The 18,104-nt window shown below is 47.9% G+C and overlaps 2 protein-coding genes across 21 annotated transcripts in view; one reads left to right on the forward strand and one right to left on the reverse strand.

Moving 5' to 3' along the window:
- The window catches only part of NEB (nebulin), a 99,884-nt gene extending 85,396 nt beyond the window's left edge, over nt 1–14,488 (forward strand). For 3 of the 19 annotated variants that reach the window (XM_058839222.1, XM_058839223.1, XM_058839225.1), the window contains 7 exons: nt 9,454–9,546; nt 9,855–9,962; nt 10,193–10,376; nt 10,892–10,984; nt 12,022–12,174; nt 12,467–12,576; nt 13,875–14,488. In XM_058839222.1, coding sequence (XP_058695205.1) covers nt 9,454–9,546; nt 9,855–9,962; nt 10,193–10,376; nt 10,892–10,984; nt 12,022–12,174; nt 12,467–12,576; nt 13,875–14,048 — 915 coding nt within the window. In that variant the 3' untranslated portion in view covers nt 14,049–14,488. Of the gene's footprint in view, nt 1–4; nt 98–570; nt 664–2,306; nt 2,400–2,875; nt 2,969–5,077; nt 5,171–6,198; nt 6,292–6,725; nt 6,819–7,347; nt 7,441–7,847; nt 7,941–8,639; nt 8,733–9,046; nt 9,140–9,453; nt 9,547–9,854; nt 9,963–10,192; nt 10,377–10,891; nt 10,985–12,021; nt 12,175–12,466; nt 12,577–13,874 lie in introns of all 19 variants that reach the window. The other 16 variants (XM_058839214.1, XM_058839216.1, XM_058839215.1 and 13 more) reach the window with 13 other exon arrangements.
- Nucleotides 14,489–14,625: 137 nt separating this feature from the next.
- RIF1 (replication timing regulatory factor 1) overlaps nt 14,626–18,104 on the reverse strand; it is a 29,890-nt gene continuing 26,411 nt past the window's right edge. Inside the window, exons 30-35 of one of the 2 annotated variants that reach the window (XM_058839227.1) lie at nt 17,960–18,091; nt 17,603–17,680; nt 17,391–17,506; nt 16,955–17,108; nt 16,569–16,677; nt 14,626–16,297 (exon numbers count right to left, since the gene is read on the reverse strand). In XM_058839227.1, coding sequence (XP_058695210.1) covers nt 16,080–16,297; nt 16,569–16,677; nt 16,955–17,108; nt 17,391–17,506; nt 17,603–17,680; nt 17,960–18,091 — 807 coding nt within the window. In that variant the 3' untranslated portion in view covers nt 14,626–16,079. The remainder of the gene's footprint in view (nt 16,298–16,568; nt 16,678–16,954; nt 17,109–17,390; nt 17,507–17,602; nt 17,681–17,959; nt 18,092–18,104) is intronic. The other variant, XM_058839228.1, reaches the window with a different exon arrangement.

Genomic DNA, 18,104 nt, shown 5'->3' on the forward strand with positions numbered 1-18,104 from the left:
ACAGGTGTTGTACAAGGAGGAGCTGGGCACAGGCACCCCCACGCCCGTGACCCCAGAAATGGAGCGAGCCAAACGCAACCAGGAGCAGATTAGCTCGGTATTTCCAGCCTGCAGGAGTTATAACAACGGGATGTTGTTATAATCCTGTGCTCCTAACACCCTAACCTTGTTCTTCCTCAGGGGTTTAGTCCTGGCTGTGCCCTGGCAGGGTTTTAACTCGTTGATCTTCCACTGTTTGTGCTTTTGGGGGGGATTTACACCTTCACGTGCTTTTCTTCTAAGAACAAACCTGCCTGAAAATAATCCTGGCATTTCCTGAGCTAAACTGGGCAGCAGAACATCCCTGTGGAGTTGTGGTGTTTGTTTTACCCTGAGCCTTTATCTCCTCTCTGCAGTGACCCATTCACAGAATAATCCCCCACAGCCTCTTCCTTAATCCTTGCCTCTGGAACGAGCGTGCGATGAATCCCAAGCGATCCTAACTCTAAACACAATCCCATAACAGTGGGATTTGGTGGCTCTGGCCTGTGCTGAGCAGGGTTTTTGTGGCACTGCTGTTGTCCCTCACAGGTGTTGTACAAGGAGGGTTTAGGGGCTGGCACTGCCACGCCGGTGACGCCGGAGATGGAGCGGGTCCGACGGAACCAGGAGAACATCAGCTCGGTACTGAGGGATTGCCACACCCTGCTCCCCTTCCAAACCCAACCCTTTAACTCCTCCATGTCACACCTTGGCTGTGCTGGGAGCAGCTTTCCTTAAAAATCAAACCCCTGAAGCCCTGGCAGGATCCTGATGTTTTCATTTTCCCCTCAATTGAACTCGTGCTGCTGTTCCAGAGGGAAGATTTTCACCTCAGGAATGAAAGCTCTGGAGCCTTCTTTGGCTTCCTAAGGAAATATTCCTCGTGGGAGTGGTGTCACTGCTCCTCAGGAGCAGAATCCACCCTTCCAGCACCTCCAGCCTCCCCCTTGCCAATGGAAAATGGGATCTCAACCCTTCCCGACCCGCGGGGTCAGGGAATGTTTGGGTTGGAAGTGGTGAGAGGTCTCTGCTGTCCTGAGCTCTTTGTGAGGAGCTGGGTGACATTCCCAGGCCAAGGCCATGGAGGAACACCAGGAACATCCAGTGGAGATGGGAAAATTCCTGCTGGGAATTCCTACTCCTGACACGCTGGCTTTGAGGAGCACCGTGCTGGGTTGTGAGGTTCTGTTCGAATCTGTGCCCGCTCTGGGGTCCCTTGGCCCCGATCCCAGCGGGAATTCAGTCCTGGCAGAGCTCCTGGGACAGAGCTCCAGGGACAGAGCTCCTGGGACAGGGCTCCTGGGACAGGGCTCCAGGGACAGAGCTCCAGGGACAGAGCTCCTGGGACAGGGCTCCAGGGACAGGGCTCCTGGGACAGAGCTCCTGGGACAGGGCTCCAGGGACAGGGCTCCAGGGACAGAGCTCCAGGGACAGAGCTCCAGGGACAGAGCTCCAGGGACAGAGCTCCTGGGACAGGGCTCCTGGGACAGAGCTGCAGGGACAGAGCTCCTGGGACAGGGCTCCTGGGACAGAGCTCCTGGGACAGGGCTCCAGGGACAGAGCTCCAGGGACAGAGCTCCAGGGACAGAGCTCCAGGGACAGGGCTCCAGGGACAGAGCTTCTGGGACAGAGCTCCAGGGACAGGGCTCCTGGGACAGAGCTCCTGGGACAGGGCTCCTGGGACAGAGCTCCTGGGACAGGGCTCCAGGGACAGAGCTCCAGGGACAGAGCTCCAGGGACAGGGCTCCAGGGACAGAGCTCCAGGGACAGAGCTCCAGGGACAGAGCTCCTGGGACAGGGCTCCTGGGACAGGGCTCCAGGGACAGAGCTCCCTGCAGCTCCCTCAGTCCCAAGACAAACAGACATCCAATCCATCCATCCATTGGAGACAAAGTCCACATCCAGAGCTGGAGCAGGGAAAAACCTTTGCCAGGGAATTTCCAGGAGCCTTGGAACATTCCAGCAGCTCTGGGCCCGGTCAGGGGACAGCATCATCACCTGGTTATTTTCCTTGGGATTTTTGCTGAGCTTTGACCAAAGCAAAACACTTTTTTTTCCCACTTTGAATTTCACAATATTAATTTCTCTTCTCCTTTCTACCCTTCCATTTTATGTATTTTATTTTATTTTATTTTATTTTATTTTATTTTATTTTATTTTATTTTATTTTATTTTATTTTATTTTATTTTATTTTATTTTATTTTATTTTATTTTATTTTATTTTATTTTATTTTATTTTATTTTATTTTATTTTATTTATTTTCCACACTCCTGCTGCCCACAGGTGTTGTACAAGGAGGGGCTGGGGGTTGGCACCCCAGTTCCTGTCACCCCTGAGATGGAGAGGGTCAAACGCAACCAGGAGAATTTTAGCTCGGTATCTTTTTATCATTTCAGAAAAGCTCCCAGTCCTCTGTAACTCTTTAACCCCTGCAAACTTCAAATCCTCTCAAATTAACTTCCAAAAAATCCCCTTTCTGCTCTTACGTTTTCAGGCACCATATTTTATGTGTTTATTTTTTAAAATATTTTTCTTATCATTTAACACTGGATGTTTCATGTGCAGTAATTTTTTTCCCTGAAGTTTAAACTATTCTGCATTTTTAAACCATTTTTTTCTTAATAACTTGCTGAATTCCCTTCCTATAATAATTTGCTCCTCCACTGGAGCCTGTCCAAGCAGATTATTATTCTCAAGCTTGTTATAATCACAATTAATAACTGATTTATGCTCCCTAATTTTTCCTGCTTTCTAGTACATATAGTGGGCATAAAATTCCATTAATTCCCTCCATCAAATGCAGATTTTTTTGGTTGTTTTTACCTCTTTTTGACTGCCCTGTTGCCCCACAGGTGTTGTACAAGGAGGAGCTGGGGACAGGAACCCCCACCCCCGTCACCCCCGAGATTGAGAGGGTCAAACGCAATCAAGAAAACTTTAGCTCGGTATTTTTGAATTTCAAAAGCCAAAAAAACAAAAAAAAAAAATCCCTTTTAATCGATTTTAAAATAATCTTAACTCCCAAGTGATTGATTGACACAAGAACATCCCATTCCTTGTTTTCTGCCATTTTTTCCTTTGTAATCACCGACTTATTTCAATTAGCTCCATCCCACTAATGAGTTTAGATTCCTTCTTCCCATCTTCTTCCTGCCACATTTTTTTGTGATCTGCTTTTCCTTTTATTAATCTCTTCAATCCTTGATTATTTTTTTATTCCCTCTTGTTTTCCCACGTATCAAATCCAAACCATTCCTTGCCTGACCCAAATCCGTGGCTGTGGCCCAGCTCTGATCCCTGAACCCGCTGGGATGGGTTTGGGATGGGGAAATCAGCTGGAATTGGTGCCTGGATTCCTCCTGCCTTGGATTTGGTGCCTTTTCCTTTGGATTTGGTGCCTTTCCCCTTTAATTTGGTGCATTTTCCTTTGGATTTGGTGCCTTTCCCTTTGGATTTGGTGCATTTCCTTTGGATTTGGTGCCTTTTCCTTTGGATTTGGTGCCTTTCCCCTTTAATTTGGTGCATTTTCCTTTGGATTTGGTGCCTTTCCCTTTGGATTTTGTGTCTTTCCCTTTGGATTTGGTGCCTTTCCCTTTGGATTTGTTGCCTTTTCCTCTGCATTTGGTGCATTTCCTTTGGATTTGGTGCCTTTTCCTTTGGATTTGGTGCCTTTCCCCTTTAATTTGGTGCATTTCCCTTTGGATTTGGTGCCTTTCCCTTTGGATTTGGTGCCTTTCCCTTTGGATTTGGTGCCTTTCCTTTGGATTTGGTGCATTTCCCCTTTAATTTGGTTCATTTTCCTTTGGATTTGGTGCCTTTCCCTTTGGATTTGGTGCCTTTCCCTTTGGATTTGGTGCCTTTCCCTTTGGATTTGGTGCCTTTCCCTTTGGATTTTGTGTCTTTCCCTTTGGATTTGGTGCCTTTCCCTTTGGATTTGTTGCCTTTTCCTCTGCATTTGGTGCATTTCCTTTGGATTTGGTGCCTTTTCCTTTGGATTTGGTGCCTTTCCCCTTTAATTTGGTGCATTTCCCTTTGGATTTGGTGCCTTTCCCTTTGGATTTGGTGCCTTTTCCTTTGGATTTGGTGCCTTTCCCTTTGGATTTTGTGTCTTTCCCTTTGGATTTGGTGCCTTTCCCTTTGGATTTGTTGCCTTTTCCTCTGCATTTGGTGCATTTCCTTTGGATTTGGTGCCTTTCCCTTTGGATTTGGTGCCTTTCCCTTTGGATTTGGTGCCTTTCCCTTTGGATTTGGTGCCTTTCCTTTGGATTTGGTGCATTTCCCCTTTAATTTGGTTCATTTTCCTTTGGATTTGGTGCCTTTCCCTTTGGATTTGGTGCCTTTTCCTTTGGATTTGGTGCCTTTTCCTTTGGATTTGGTGCATTTTCCTTTGGATTTGGTGCCTTTCCCCTTTAATTTGGTGCCTTTCCCTTTGGATTTGGTGCCTTTCCCTCTGGATTTGGTGCCTTTCCTTTGGATTTGGTGCCTTTCCTTTGGATTTGGTGCCTTTCCCTTTGGATTTGGTGCATTTCCCTTTGGATTTGGTGCCTTTCCCCTTTAATTTGGTGCCTTTTCCTTTGGATTTGGTGCCTTTTCCTTTGGATTTGGTGCATTTCCCTTTGGATTTTGTGTCTTTCCCTTTGGAGTTGGTGCCTTTCCCTTTAGGAAACGTGTCAGGGGTGCACTGGGGGTGTTGGAATGTGTGGAAAGGTGAGGGAAGTGCCACTAAAAACAGGAGAGCACTAGAAATTATATCTCTGTAATATGTAATATATATATAATATATGTAAAATATAAAATTATATATTAATTGAGTAATAGATATTTTAGATATATAATTATATATCATATATAATAATACTTTATATATAATTTTAATTTTTTTCCCAATAGCCCACCTGAATCCACCCTCCTTCAGCCTCAGCCACATCAGAATTTTCAAGTTTTTTTTTTATTTCTAGGGATTTTTCAACCCAGGACGTGTCAGAGGCTCCTCTCTGATGCTCTGGGTGCTTCTGGTGCTGCTCTAAATCAGATTTTTGCCCCTTGCCCCACAGGTGTTGTACAAGGAGGAGCTGGGGACAGGAACCCCCACCCCCGTCACCCCCGAGATTGAGAGGGTCAAACGCAACCAGGAACACATTAGCTCGGTATTTTTGAATTTCAAAAACCAAAAGAAAATCCCTCTGAATGGATTTTAAAATACTTTTTAACCAACAAACCAATATTCTTGTTTCCTTATAATCGACTTACCCAAAAAATAATATCCTGGTCCCTCTCGGAATTTCTTTTTTTCCTTCATAATTATTACTTACGTTGTTCTTATTCCCTTTATTTTTAATTACATCCTTTTAGTAATTGAATCCCACCTTTTGGGGTGTGATTGCCTTTTTTTTTAAACTCTGTTTTCCTGAATTAGACCCCAAAATCCTTTTTTTTAACTCATAAAATCCCACTCTGTTCTCCTTATTTAGTCCCAAAAATCCTGTTTTTTTAACTCTTAAAACCCACCCTACTTTCCTTATTTAATTCCAAAAATTCTGGGGTTTTTTTTAACTAAAAACCCACTCTGTTTTCCTTATTTAGTTCCAAAAATTCTGGATTTTTTTTTTAACTAAAAACTCACTCTGTTTTCCTTATTTAGTCCCAACAATTTTAATTCTTAAAAATCCGCTCTCTTTTCCTTTTTTAGTCTCAATAATCTTTTTAACACTTAAAACCCCGCCCTATTTTCCTTATTTAGTCCCAACAATTCTTTTTCTTTTTAACCCTTAAAACCCCGCCCTATTTTCCTTTTTCAGTCCCAATAATTCTTTTTCTTTTTAACTCTTAAAACCCCGCCCTATTTTCCTTTTTCAGTCCCAATAATTCTTTTTTTAACTCTTAAAACCCCTCCCCATTTTCCCAATTTAGTCCCACCTCCAGTTTCATTCCATGGAGTGAATTTTCCCGATTTTCCTTATTTTACACTCAAGAACTAAACCTTGCCTGGGTGTGGGACGCGCTGGGCTGCCAGAGGAACCAGAACTGCTTTATTTGTTATTTTTTGATGCTTTCACAGCTTTTTCCCCCCAGTTTTGTGTCCAGGCTCTGAGCAGGGCTCCTGTCTGGGGCAGGATTTTGTCGTTCCTCCTTTCCACGCGGATTTTGGCCATCCCTGATCCCTGTTCTCCCGCAGGTTCTGTACCGGGAGGAGCTGGGCACGGGCACTCCCATCCCTCTCACTCCCGAGCTGGAGCGAGTCAAACGCAACCAGGAGCAGCTCAGCTCGGTATTTGTGGCGAGGAGGAGTTTTCCCTTTAACTCCGCTCTTCCACCGCTCCTTAACCTTCCTTAAAAATCCGTAATTCCTCTCCTCATCCCTCCTAATCCACTCCTCACGGGCACATCCTCCTCTTCCTCGCTGTGCCACTGACCTCCCACCTCTTCACTGATGGAATTATCCACGGATAGTTACGTTACTCTGAATTATTTACGAATATTTGCGTTATTCCACGTGTTTTTAACCGTTTTCCTCCCTGCTCCGACTTCCTTTGATGTGTGTGGGGTTTTTTTTAATATCTAAAATTCTTCTTGCCTTTGTTTTAACCGTGGAAGAGGGGAGGGTGTGACTTCTCAGGGGGTTTGCAGCTCCCACTTTGTGAATTTTGGGGTGTGATGGGTTTTGGGGTTGCTGATGGGTTTGGATGGTTTCTTGTTGTGCAGGTGTTGTACAAAGAGAGCGTGGGGACAGGGACCCCCACTCCTGTCACCCCCGAGATGGAGAGGGTCAAACGCAACCAGGAGATTTGCAGCTCGGTACTTCTGCCAAGAGCAAAACTTCCCTTTAACTCTTTAAACCCAGAGTTGAAACCTCTTAACTCTTTCAAAGCCCTTTTTTTAACCGTTTGGAGAAGGATTTGTCCCAAAATAACGCTGCCCTCGGAGCAGGGCTCACTCCTCACTCCTGGCTTTCTCAGGTTGAAATGTTAACTCAGTTCAGTTGATCTTGGTTTTAAGAGTGGTTTTAATGTCCTGTTCTAATCCTAAACCTGCTCAAACTCCTCTCCTTTTCTCTGCAGAGTTGCCATTTATATAAAGCTGTTAATTAATTGTGTTTTCTTGGCGTGCTCAGCCCCTCCGGTGGGATTTTGTGCTCTTTTGGTGCAGTACTTACCCCATTCATCACCAGCAGCTCGAGCCAGGCTGCCAAACTCCTCCTCTACTAAAACCGTGCCCAGGACCTGCTTTAAAACCAGCTGGGGAACTAAATCCGAGGAAAAAGGAAATGTGTGGGGAGAGCTGTTACTGACTGCGGCTTTCTCCGGCTCCTTCTCTCGTCCCACAGGTGTTGTATAAGGAAAACATAGGGAAAGCCACCCCCACCCCCGTCACCCCCGAGATGGAGAGAGTCAAACGCAATCAAGAGATCATTAGCTCGGTACTTGCAGCAGGAAAAGTTCCTAAAAATGGGAGTGAAGTGTCTAACCCGGCTGGAGCATCGGCGCCCTGCGCTTATTAACCTGAGCTGCCCCGTGCTCACACACAAACCACCCCGGCTTCTCTTTAACACTGCCCCAGGCAGGGCTTTACTAGGAAAAAAATCCCTTTTGGTGATGGAATTTGTTGTCCTGATGGAATTTTTTTAACCCTTTGTTACTCCACCTGTGCTTTGACGCCGACGATTCCAGCCAGGGCCCGTTCCTGCATCCCAGATTAACGACAAAGCTCCGATTCCTCCCAGCCCTAACTCGGTGTAAAAACGCTGTTTGTCTGTTCTGCTCTTTGGTTTGCTTTGGTTTTCTTTTCCTTTCCAATGACATTTGGATACTCCCTTGTATCCTGTAGGTTTTGTACAAGGAAAATGTGGGGAAGGTGACCCCGACCCCCATCACCCCCGAGATGGAGAGAGTCAAACGCAATCAAGAGATCATTAGCTCGGTACCTTCCCAGAAATTTCTGGTTTCCTTTGTGCTTCAACTTAATCAAGTAACAGCCTAACTCCCACTCAGAGCTGGTTTTAATTTAAAAAGAGATTTATTTATTTATTTTCCCCTGCACATTAATTTCTCCTTCTAAACCCAAATTACTTCGGTGTGAACGGTGTGATCCAGAGTTTTAGTTTTTTTCACAACTTGGTTTGTGAATTTGTGGGTTCTATCCAGTCCCAACAGTTTGGATCCCTTGGTGGGGATCAGGGAATGTTTGGGTTGGAAGGGACATTTTATTCCCTTACCTCCCACTAGCCCAGGTTTTGCCAGGGATATTCAGGTTTCTCTCTGTGTTTAGTTTTCACCTTTTCATTGGATTTTCAGGCGGATTTGACTTCAGGGAAAACCACCCATCCCTGACATCATTATCTGGGGCAGTGTGGCAACAAAACTTCCACCTCCCTCCCAAAAAGATCAGGAATTGCTTCAAATATAGACAAAAAAAAATCAGATAAAGCATTTCTTAAACAGCTTCCTGAGCCTCTGGAGCCACCCTGGATAGAGCCCTAACCCCAAATCCCAGATTTCCTCTCCCTGTTCCTCACCCCTCCTGGCAGCACTAAATGTTTGAGGTTTTCCAAAGCAATAATTTGTGTTCCAAGGTGGGTGCTGTGGGGCTGAGCCCAGCTCGCTGTTCTGTGTCCTGCAGGTGTTGTACAAAGAGAACGTGGGGCAGGCGACCCCCACGCCCGTCACTCCCGAGATGGAGCGAGTCAAACGCAACCAGGAGCAGATTAGCTCGGTATTCCCGCAGGGAAACACTTCCCAAAGCTCCCACTGCAGTGCTTAACCCCAGAGGATGTCATAGAGCTCTTCTGCATAACCTCACTCTGCCTGGTCTTATTTAACCCTCTAATTTTTTCTTTTTCAAGTCACCTCTTAAGTACTGTAATTTTAAAGGATTTTTTTTTTTTAATTGTTTAACTCTTTAATACGATTTTTTCCTGACTTTTTAAATTTTTTCCCCATTTCTAATGGCTGGTTTTGAGTGTAAACCCAGTAACATCCCAGTTGTGGAGTTCTGCCCTGGTGACTGAGTTCCTTTGTGGTCTGTAGGTTGCATACAGGGAAGGTTTAGGGAAGGCCACTCCCAGCCCGGTCACTCCGGAGATGGAGAGAGTCAAGCGGAACCAGGAACAAATCAGCTCGGTACTGAAAGCACAGCCTTGTGTCAAAAATAACCATCCTCAGCCAAACTCCACCTAATTCAGCCTTATTTTCCCAGTTTTCCTTATTTTTGCCTATTTTCCCTTTGATTATTTTATATATATATTTATATATATATGGGGGTTTTTTTAACCTTTTGCCAATAACGTTTCAGCTGCTTTGTTTCCCCAGATCTTTTCCACTCTGCAGGGCTGGGTTTGCTTGAACATTAACCCCAGTGCCAGGAAAAGCTGGAATTCTTCCAGTCCAAGCTGGAATTCTTCCAGTCCAAGCTGGAAGTGCTTTGTGCCCTGCAGGTGCTGTACAAGGAGCACATGGCCAAGGGAACCCCGACGCCGCTGACCCCGGAGATGGAGAGAGCCAAACGCAACCAGGAGAACATCAGCTCGGTGGGTGACAAAGGACATTTCATCCCTGAAATCCTCACCCACAGGGGAGAGCTTTGGAAGGCCATGGAACCACAGGGAATCCTTTAAAACTTTCTGGTTTTCTGTGATGAATTGGGTTGGTTTTGGGGGTTTTTAAACAGTTAAATTTCAAATTACTGCCGCAATACTCTGATGTATAAAATTATCGTTCTTCAGCAAGAGTCACTTATAAAAAAATGTATAAAAATCTAGGACTGGCTCTTCTCCAGGCCCTTCTCTGGCAGCCTGGTGCTCCAGAGGTAACTCCCGTCCTTCTCCTCCCCCGGCAGGTTCTTTACTCCGACAGTTTCCGCAAGCAAGTCCAAGGAAAAGCCGCCTACGTCCTGGACACCCCGGAGATGCGGCGCGTGCGGGAGACCCAGAAACACATCTCCACTGTAAGAACACATCCAGAGGTGCCCTTCCCTTGGCAAGGCAGTTAAATATCAAAATAACCCTGCCTGGCAGCAAGGACAATGTGTCCTACCGGGTTTGGTTACCCAAGTCTTTAACGCTAAAGCGAGTTTGGGATTAGGCTCTCTCGGGATTGGGAAACCAAAGTTGAGGAGCTCTCCGTGCTGGAAGTGCCTCCTGGGGAAGCAGGAATCACAGTCCTCTGGAATTGCAGGTGAAGTACCACGAGGACTTTGAGAAGAGCAAAGGGAGCTTCACGCCGGTGGTGACCGACCCCATCACGGAGCGCGTGAAGAAGAACATGCAGGACTTCAGTGACATCAGCTACAGGGGCATCCAGAGGAGGGTGGTGGAGATGGAGCGGAAACGCGTGGACCAGGACCAGGAGAACATCACAGGTCAGGAGAGCTGGGCACATCTGCTACAGGAGGGGTTTAATTTAAGCTCAGCCACATCAATTCCAATTCATCATCACCTGGAGCTGTTCCCATCCAAGTCCTTTCTGGAAATATTCTCTCCCAGCAGCTGTAAATGGCCCGGGACCTGCTGTCCCCACCTTGAGAATGTCACACTGCATTTAATTATTTTATTTTTAACTTCATCTCTATGGATCAGAGAAGCACCTTGCTGTAGATTGATTGTAAAAAAGCCAAATTTCTGCTATGGAAGTGACAAGCACTAATGTATAAAATAAGGGCCGTTTTTCAAAGGGTCCCAGGCAGGTTTGGGGTGGGGACATTAAAGCTCATCCAGTGCCACCCTGCCATGGCCAGGACACTTTCCACTATCCCAGGTTGCTCCAAACCCAGTCCAGCCTGGCCTTGGACATTCCAGGGCTGGGGAGGGCACAATTCCTGTCCTGCTGTCCAGGCCAGGCTCAGCCTCTCCTCAGGAAATTCCATTTTTCCTGCAGGGCTCCGGGTGTGGAGAACCAACCCCGGCTCCGTCTTCGACTACGACCCCGCTGAGGACAACATCCAGTCCCGGAGCCTGCACATGATCTCAGGTGTGTCCCACGGGCTCCACAGGGGAAAAACGGGATTTAAACTCCTGTGAGTGTGGTCTGGGTGCCAGACTGAGCTGAGACACCCCCAGGGACACAGGGGACAGAGGAGAAACCGGCTGTAGCTGCTCCTCACCAGCGTAACTCATGTTCAAAAAGTACAGTAATAATCTTCCTACCATAAAATGATCCAACAGAGGCAGGAGGAGGATTGTTTCTATGATCCACAGCTGCCATGATACAACCTGGGCTTCCTTTTGGAACTGATCAACAGGCTGCTCTCAGTGACTTTTTTTTAACTTCTCTGAGAGGAAAAATACCTGGATGGTAGAAAATTGTGGGGTAGAAAAATTCTACCTGGATGGTGGAAAATGAGTGCTGTGTCAGGAAGAAAATCACAAGATAATTAGAATAAAACTTTTGGAAGCAGCCAGGACTTGGGGGAATGAGGCTGGAGAAAGGATAAAATACTGTGAATACTGAAGATCAGGATTTCAGCATGGAATACTTAAAAAAACACTGGGAAATCCCACTATGGAACTATAAACCTACACTGGGATCATGGAAAAGTTGAATTTAGCAGGGCTGGGTTCTGTGGGGTTTCTACTCTGGGGCTGGTGATTCTGAGAGCCCCAGGGGTGGCTCAGAGAGCCCCAGAGTGGTGACTGAGCCCCAGGGATGGTGGCTCTGAGCCCCAGGGGTGGCTCTGAGAACCCCAAGGGTGGCTCTGAGATCCCAAGGGGTGGCTCTGAGAGCTCCAGGGGTGGCTCTGAGCCCCAGGGTGGTGGCTCTGAGCTCCAGGGTGGTGACTGAGCCCCAGGGTGGTGGCTCTGAGCCCCAGAGTGGTGACTGAGCCCCAGGGTGGTGGCTCTGAGATCCCAAGGGGTGGCTCTGAGAGCTCCAGGGGTGGTGACTCAGCCCCAGGGTGGTGGCTCTGAGCTCCAGGGTGGTGGCTCTGAACCCCAGGGGTGGCTCAGAGAGCTCCAGGGTGGTGGCTCTGAGCTCCAGGGTGGTGACTGTCTGTCCCTGCTGTCCCCCAGTCCAGGCCCAGCGCCGCAGCCGGGAGCACTCGCGCTCTGCCAGCGCCCTGAGCATCAGCGGCGCGGCCGATGAGAAATCCGAGCCCTCGGACGGCACCGACCAGCGCCTGTCCTACTACAGCAACGGGGGCTTCTTCACCGCCACAGCCTCAGGTACAGGACACCCCTGGGGACAGACAGGACACCCCTGGGGACAGACAGGGCCCCCAGCTGCTCGTGGGACTGGTCAGCAATTCCCAGAGCCAGGAAAAACCACATCTGCAAAGCGCTGAGTTGTGCACAACTAACAGCTGGAAATGTGCATTTTAAACTGATTGTGACCCCTCCCAGTGGCCATCCCTGATGGAGCCTGACCAGCTCCATCCCAATCCCATCCCAACCCCACACAATGACCTTTATCCAGCTCCAATCCCATAATAACCCCCACTCTCCCCTCCCTCTGCAGTGGGTTACAAGCAGGTGAAGACCATTGAGCTGCCACAGCAACGCTCGTCCTCAGTGGCCACCCAGCAGACCACGGTGTCCTCGGTGCCTTCCCACCCCTCCACTGCTGGGGTGAGTAACCCTGCTGATCCCCGGGGAGGGGTCACAGCCCGTGGGGAACACTAATTAAGTGTTAATTGGTGACATTCCAGTCCCTGGGGGTGAAGCTCTGGATGAAACCAGTGTGCCTGGAAACTTGGAATTAGCACCTGGAAACTTTGAATGAGCTCTTCTTCCTACTCAACACATGAAAATTTAGGAGTGGGAAGAAGTGTTTTCATTCTGATTGCCTTGGAGTAAAGGACAGTGGGAATGGCATCGCCTCCAAAAACTGCAGAGCTCCAAAAACAACTTCCAAGTTCCACTTGGAGCTGGTGGTGCCCAGGAGCACCCTGAGGCCACTGCTCAGGCTGTGGCACCAGCACAGCCAGGGCTGGTGGCACTCAGGGACCCAAAGTGCTCAGGGGGGAGAAGAATCCACAGCCAGATCTGAAGGAGCAGCCAGACCCTGCTGTGACCCCAATTCCCAACCCCTGGGGTTTGGCCACGTCCCCCTGGGCCTGGCAGGAGACATTCAGGGATCTATGTTGGGTTTGGCCATGTCCCTTGTGTCCCTTCAGAAGAGGTTCTGAGCTGTCAGGGTGTGACCATGTCCCTTTTGTGCCATGTCAAAGTGTGACCATGTCCCTTGTGTCCCTTGTGTCCCTTCAGAAGAGGCTCTGGGCCATGTCAGGGTGTGACCCAGCCCCTCGTGTCCCCTGCAAGGCTCTGACCATGTCCCTTGTGTCCCTGCAGAAGAGGTTCTGGCCCATGTCAGGGTGTCACCCTGTCCCTCGTGTCCCTTCAGAAGAGGTTCTGAGCTGGCAGGGTTTGACCATGTCCCTTCTGGGTCATGTCAGGCTCTGACCATGTCCCTTGTGTCCCTGCAGAAAAGGTTCTGGCCCATGTCAGGGTGTCACCATGTCCCTTGTGTCCCTTCAGAAGGTTCTGAGCTATGTCAGGGTGTCACCACGTCCCTGCAGAAGGTTCTGGCCCATGTCAGGGTGTGACCCAGCCCCTCATGTCCCCTGCAAGGCTCTGACCCTGTCCCTTGTGTCCCTGCAGAAGAGGTTCTGGCCCATGTCAGGCTCTGACCATGTCCCTTGTGTCCCTGCAGAAGGTTCTGGCCCCTGTCAGGGTGTCACCACGTCCCTTCAGAAGGTTCTGGCCCATGTCAGGGCGTCACCACGTCCCTTCAGAAGGTTCTGGCCCATGTCAGGGTGTCACCATGTCCCTTGTGTCCCTTCAGAAGGTTCTGGCCCATGTCAGGGTGTCACCCTGTCCCTCATGTCCCCTGCAAGGCTCTGACCCTGTCCCTCGTGTCCCTGCAGAAGACGTTCCGGGCCATGTACGATTACACAGCGGCGGACGCGGACGAGGTGTCCTTCAAGGACGGGGACACCATTGTCAACGTGCAGGCCATCGACGAGGGCTGGATGTACGGCACCGTGCAGAGAACCGGCAAGACCGGAATGCTCCCGGCCAACTACGTGGAGGCCGTGTGAGCCCAGCCCTGCCTGGGGCACCTCCCCTCAGCCACAGCAGCAACAACTGCACAACAAAACACACCTGAAGATTTGGTGACGTTTTAAAAAGTACCTCTAAGCACATCCTGCCTTTCTCCCAGTGCCAAACACTCCCAAATGTCTGGAATTTTAAACATTTCACTGCATCACATCTCTAAAATTCCATTATTAAAGACTAACACGCTCATTATATAATTCATTCTCCCACTAAGAATTTTTTCTGGGTTCTAAAATGTTTGAATCACTTCCTTTTCCATTTAAGCTTTGTATTTCAAACCAATTTATTTGGGGAGGGAAAAGCAACCACCCCTCTCCTCCTGCTTGCTGAGCTCTCATGAATGCGTTCTGCAACTGTTCTGGGGGCAAAAGCTGTGATTTCTTGTAAATTAGTGATGAATAAAGCTGAGGTTTCTGCAGTATGGATGCACTCTGTGGTGCTGGAAAAGGGAATTCATCCCCCAAACTCCACTGGGAAGGGAAGGACTCAGTTCTGGGGTTATTTCACACTTGAACACCATTTTTGGCTCATCTACTGCAGCACTTGGTAGCAGGCACTGCAGAGGCAAGAAGGGAATAAAAATCCCTGGTTACTGCATCTCCCACAGACTAAATCCCAGTTAACAGCAGGGTCTGTAGCATCCCCCCTGAGGAATTCCCAGTTCAGAGGGAATTCCCAGCAGAGCCAGCCTGGATGGGAAATGTCCTTCCCCAAGGCAGGAGCCAGGACTGAGATTAAACCCTTTCCATGGGTCAGGAACATCCTTACCTCATGGGATGTAAAGCTGACCTCTCCTAAGGAGGCAGATCTGGAAGCAAAATAACTCCTCAGAAAAGCAAGAAAAGCCACAGAGCTTCCTCTTGTAGCTCCAGGCTCTTTGTCCTGTCCCTTTTCTCCACGAGACACAAAGAAGCCAAACAATACTCAGAGTTTTAGGACCTGCTCCTACCTCACACCAGCACCAATGACTCCCCAAGATCCCTCCCAGCCTTGGGAATCCAAATTTGAGAGGAAGCTGAAGAGAGAAAAAAGCCCAGAAACCACCAAAGCACAAGGCCACAACCAAGTTTGGGATCTATTTGCTCTTTTATTCGCCCATGTTAAGTTCTAAAACCACCTGCAGCAGCTCCTTCCAATAAACATCCATCTGGATCGCTCCAGAACAATATATACAGATCAGAATTCCACAGGGAAAACCTGGGAATTCTGGCTGAAGGTCTCCAAGAAGCAGCAATGCAGTCCATGCAATTAAAACTCCATAAATTATTACCCAACATCTGCTGTGAGTCTGTACACAATATACAAAGAGCTCTTGTCCAATCCATCCATTTCCCCATGGAAAAAAAAAACTCTTCCCACAAGGAGAGCTGCTGCCAGCAAAGGCCATGGGGCAAAGCCTGGGAGGCTCTGCAGAGTCTCTCTCCCCTACAAACACCTCTCCTCAGCACTCCTTAGCTTGAGTCGTACAAAAATACATGGAAAAATAGATCCAGTACAAATCCCAGGCTCCTCCTGGAAGGAATCAAGCCCAGCTCACCTCACATGCGCTGCCAGAGCTGCAGCAGCTCCAAAGGAACCAGCTGGGGCAGGAGGGGAGCAGAGCTGGCAGCTGCAGCTCTCACCCTACAGCAAGAGTTTGCAGCAGTTAAGAACACTTTGGATATGAAAAAATAATTTAATTACTCTGTTGGTTTGGTTTTTTTTTTCACAGTCTTTGCTATTGCACAGCTTTGTCAGGTTTTCTTTCACTGTCTGAAAGAAAGATGCATAGCAATCCCATAGAAACACCTCTGCCAGGGGGGAAAGAGTCCCACAAATTAAGGGGGGGGGGTTAAAAAAAAATAACAAAAAAAAATTTAAAAGGAAAAAAAAAATAAAATAGAATTTATGGAGGTGTCAAAAAATATCCTATAGCACAAAAAGCAGATTCAAGGAGTAACTGAGCAGTAAGGAAAACGAGTGGGGGGAGAAGTGTTGTAGCCAAGTGCTCCTGAGCGAGCTGTGGGCTGCAGCTACTCGGGGCCCTCGTGGGGAGGGGAGTGCCAGCGGGCCTGCAGGCTCCTCAGGATGCACGAGGTCATCCCTGCCAGCTTCTCCTGCATCTCAAACAGCTGCCTGCCAGAATAGCCACCGAGATCTTCCGAGCTCAGCTGGGCAGCCAGAGCCTGGATCTGCCCCAGGAGATCCAGCGGGGGCTGCTCGCTGGGGCTGGTGCCTGTGTCGACCAGATCTGAAAAGGAGGGGGAAAAGTGCACAATTCCAGCTGGTTTTGTATAAAATCACATCTTTGAGCAGCCTACAGAGTATTTATTCTGTGGGAAACATCCCCTGCAAAGGCACTCCACCCTACCCTTCCTTTGGGTGAGTTTTGCAGGCTTTGATCACGGCTGTAAAATCAAACCCAAAATAAAAACAGAAGGATGAGGTGTTGCCACCAGGAGAGAATGAAGAGAAGACAGCAGAACCCTCCACATCCAAAGCAAAAAGCCACCAGCAGGTACCTGCTGCAAGTTTTTCCTCATCTCCACTAAGAGATTTCTCCTCCACATCATTTCCAGGTTTTTCAGCATCTTCAGGCACTGTGCTTTCCTCCAACGCTCGAGATTTTACCTGGGCATTCGTTGGGGAGAGAAAACATTTTCATATTGAAAAAAATAAAAAATAAAAAATATTAAAATAGATATATTTTAGCCTCATAATAAATCAAACCACTTTTCCTGTTAATAATAATAGTTTAACCAAGTTATCTGTATCTTGAGTCCACGGTACTGAGGCAGGCAGGGATTAGGTTTTAAAGTGCGTTTTTTAAGGAAGGAGGAAATACATCATTCCTCCTGCAGCTAATCAGATCAATGTTGGCTTCCTGGGTGCTAAAATTCAACTTTACCTGTTGCTCATGGTATCCTTTCAGAGCTCTTTTGACATTGGAGACTTTGGGGGAGCGGATGGGCAGAGTTTTGATTTCCAGAGCTGTCAGAGTGCTCAGGTCCCCCACGGTCTTGATGTTCTTGGCTCGGATCAGCTGCCCCAGGCCCCGGGCACTGCAGCAGGGGAGGGAAAATGGGTCACTGGAACTGAACCAGGGAATATCCCGAGCTGGAAGGGACCCACAGGATCATCAACCCAACTCCTGGCCCTGCTCCCCACCCCTGGGGAGCTTTTCAGTCATCAAAAAAGGGTCTGAAGAATTCCAAAACTGTGAAGTCTCTCCCTCACCAACCAACCCAAATCCTTTTAAAGAATTCTGGCTAAAATTCTGGTTTTGTAGGTTCAGGAAGAAGTCAGTTTCTACTGAAATGTCACCTTCCAAAGAAGCCACTCACCAGATATTGGATGTGATCTGAGGTAAAATGACATCCACAGGGGCTTTGCAGCCAGCCAAGGCAGGATACACAAACTCCGTAAGGCACGGCAGAGATTCCTTGGCCATTTCTGAGATCTGGGATAACACAAGCAAAGTGTTAAATTAACTGTCACACACTGAATACAGGAAAAAAAATAATAGAAGAGAAACATGAACTAAAGCACTTCTTACTAAACACTTCTTTGAGCTCTTAAATTTAAGGGTACGAGATCCTGGGGACAGAAATCCTTTGGTTGGAGTGGTAATGTGCTGGATAGAAAAAGAGGAAAAAAATATCTCAGGGAGGTAGGAATTCAGTTAACAGTAGGAATTCAGTAAACAGTTGAGATTTTAGCCCCTGAAACCTCAGAGTTCACTGGAGCTCACAGTAACAGAATGAGTCAGGCTAAAGCAATTTCTTACACTTCTGATCCTCAGCTCTTACAACTGTGTGTAAGTGACTACAAACATGCACCAAAGCCCTGCTATTCATGATAAATACACAAACACTCGGGGCACACAGAATGCTGTAACAGGATTTACCCTGACCTGCATGTTGGAGAGGATTTTAAGACTTCTGGAAGAGGGTGAGGAGTGGGATCTGAAGACAGGACTCCTCCTGTCGATGTCGTCTGCCAGGCCCTCCTGAAAAATGGGATTTGCAAAAGAGACTCGACGGATCTGAGGAGGAGAG

Source organism: Poecile atricapillus, chromosome 5 (assembly GCF_030490865.1).
Source record: "Poecile atricapillus isolate bPoeAtr1 chromosome 5, bPoeAtr1.hap1, whole genome shotgun sequence".
Classification (NCBI taxonomy): Eukaryota; Metazoa; Chordata; class Aves; order Passeriformes; family Paridae; genus Poecile; species Poecile atricapillus.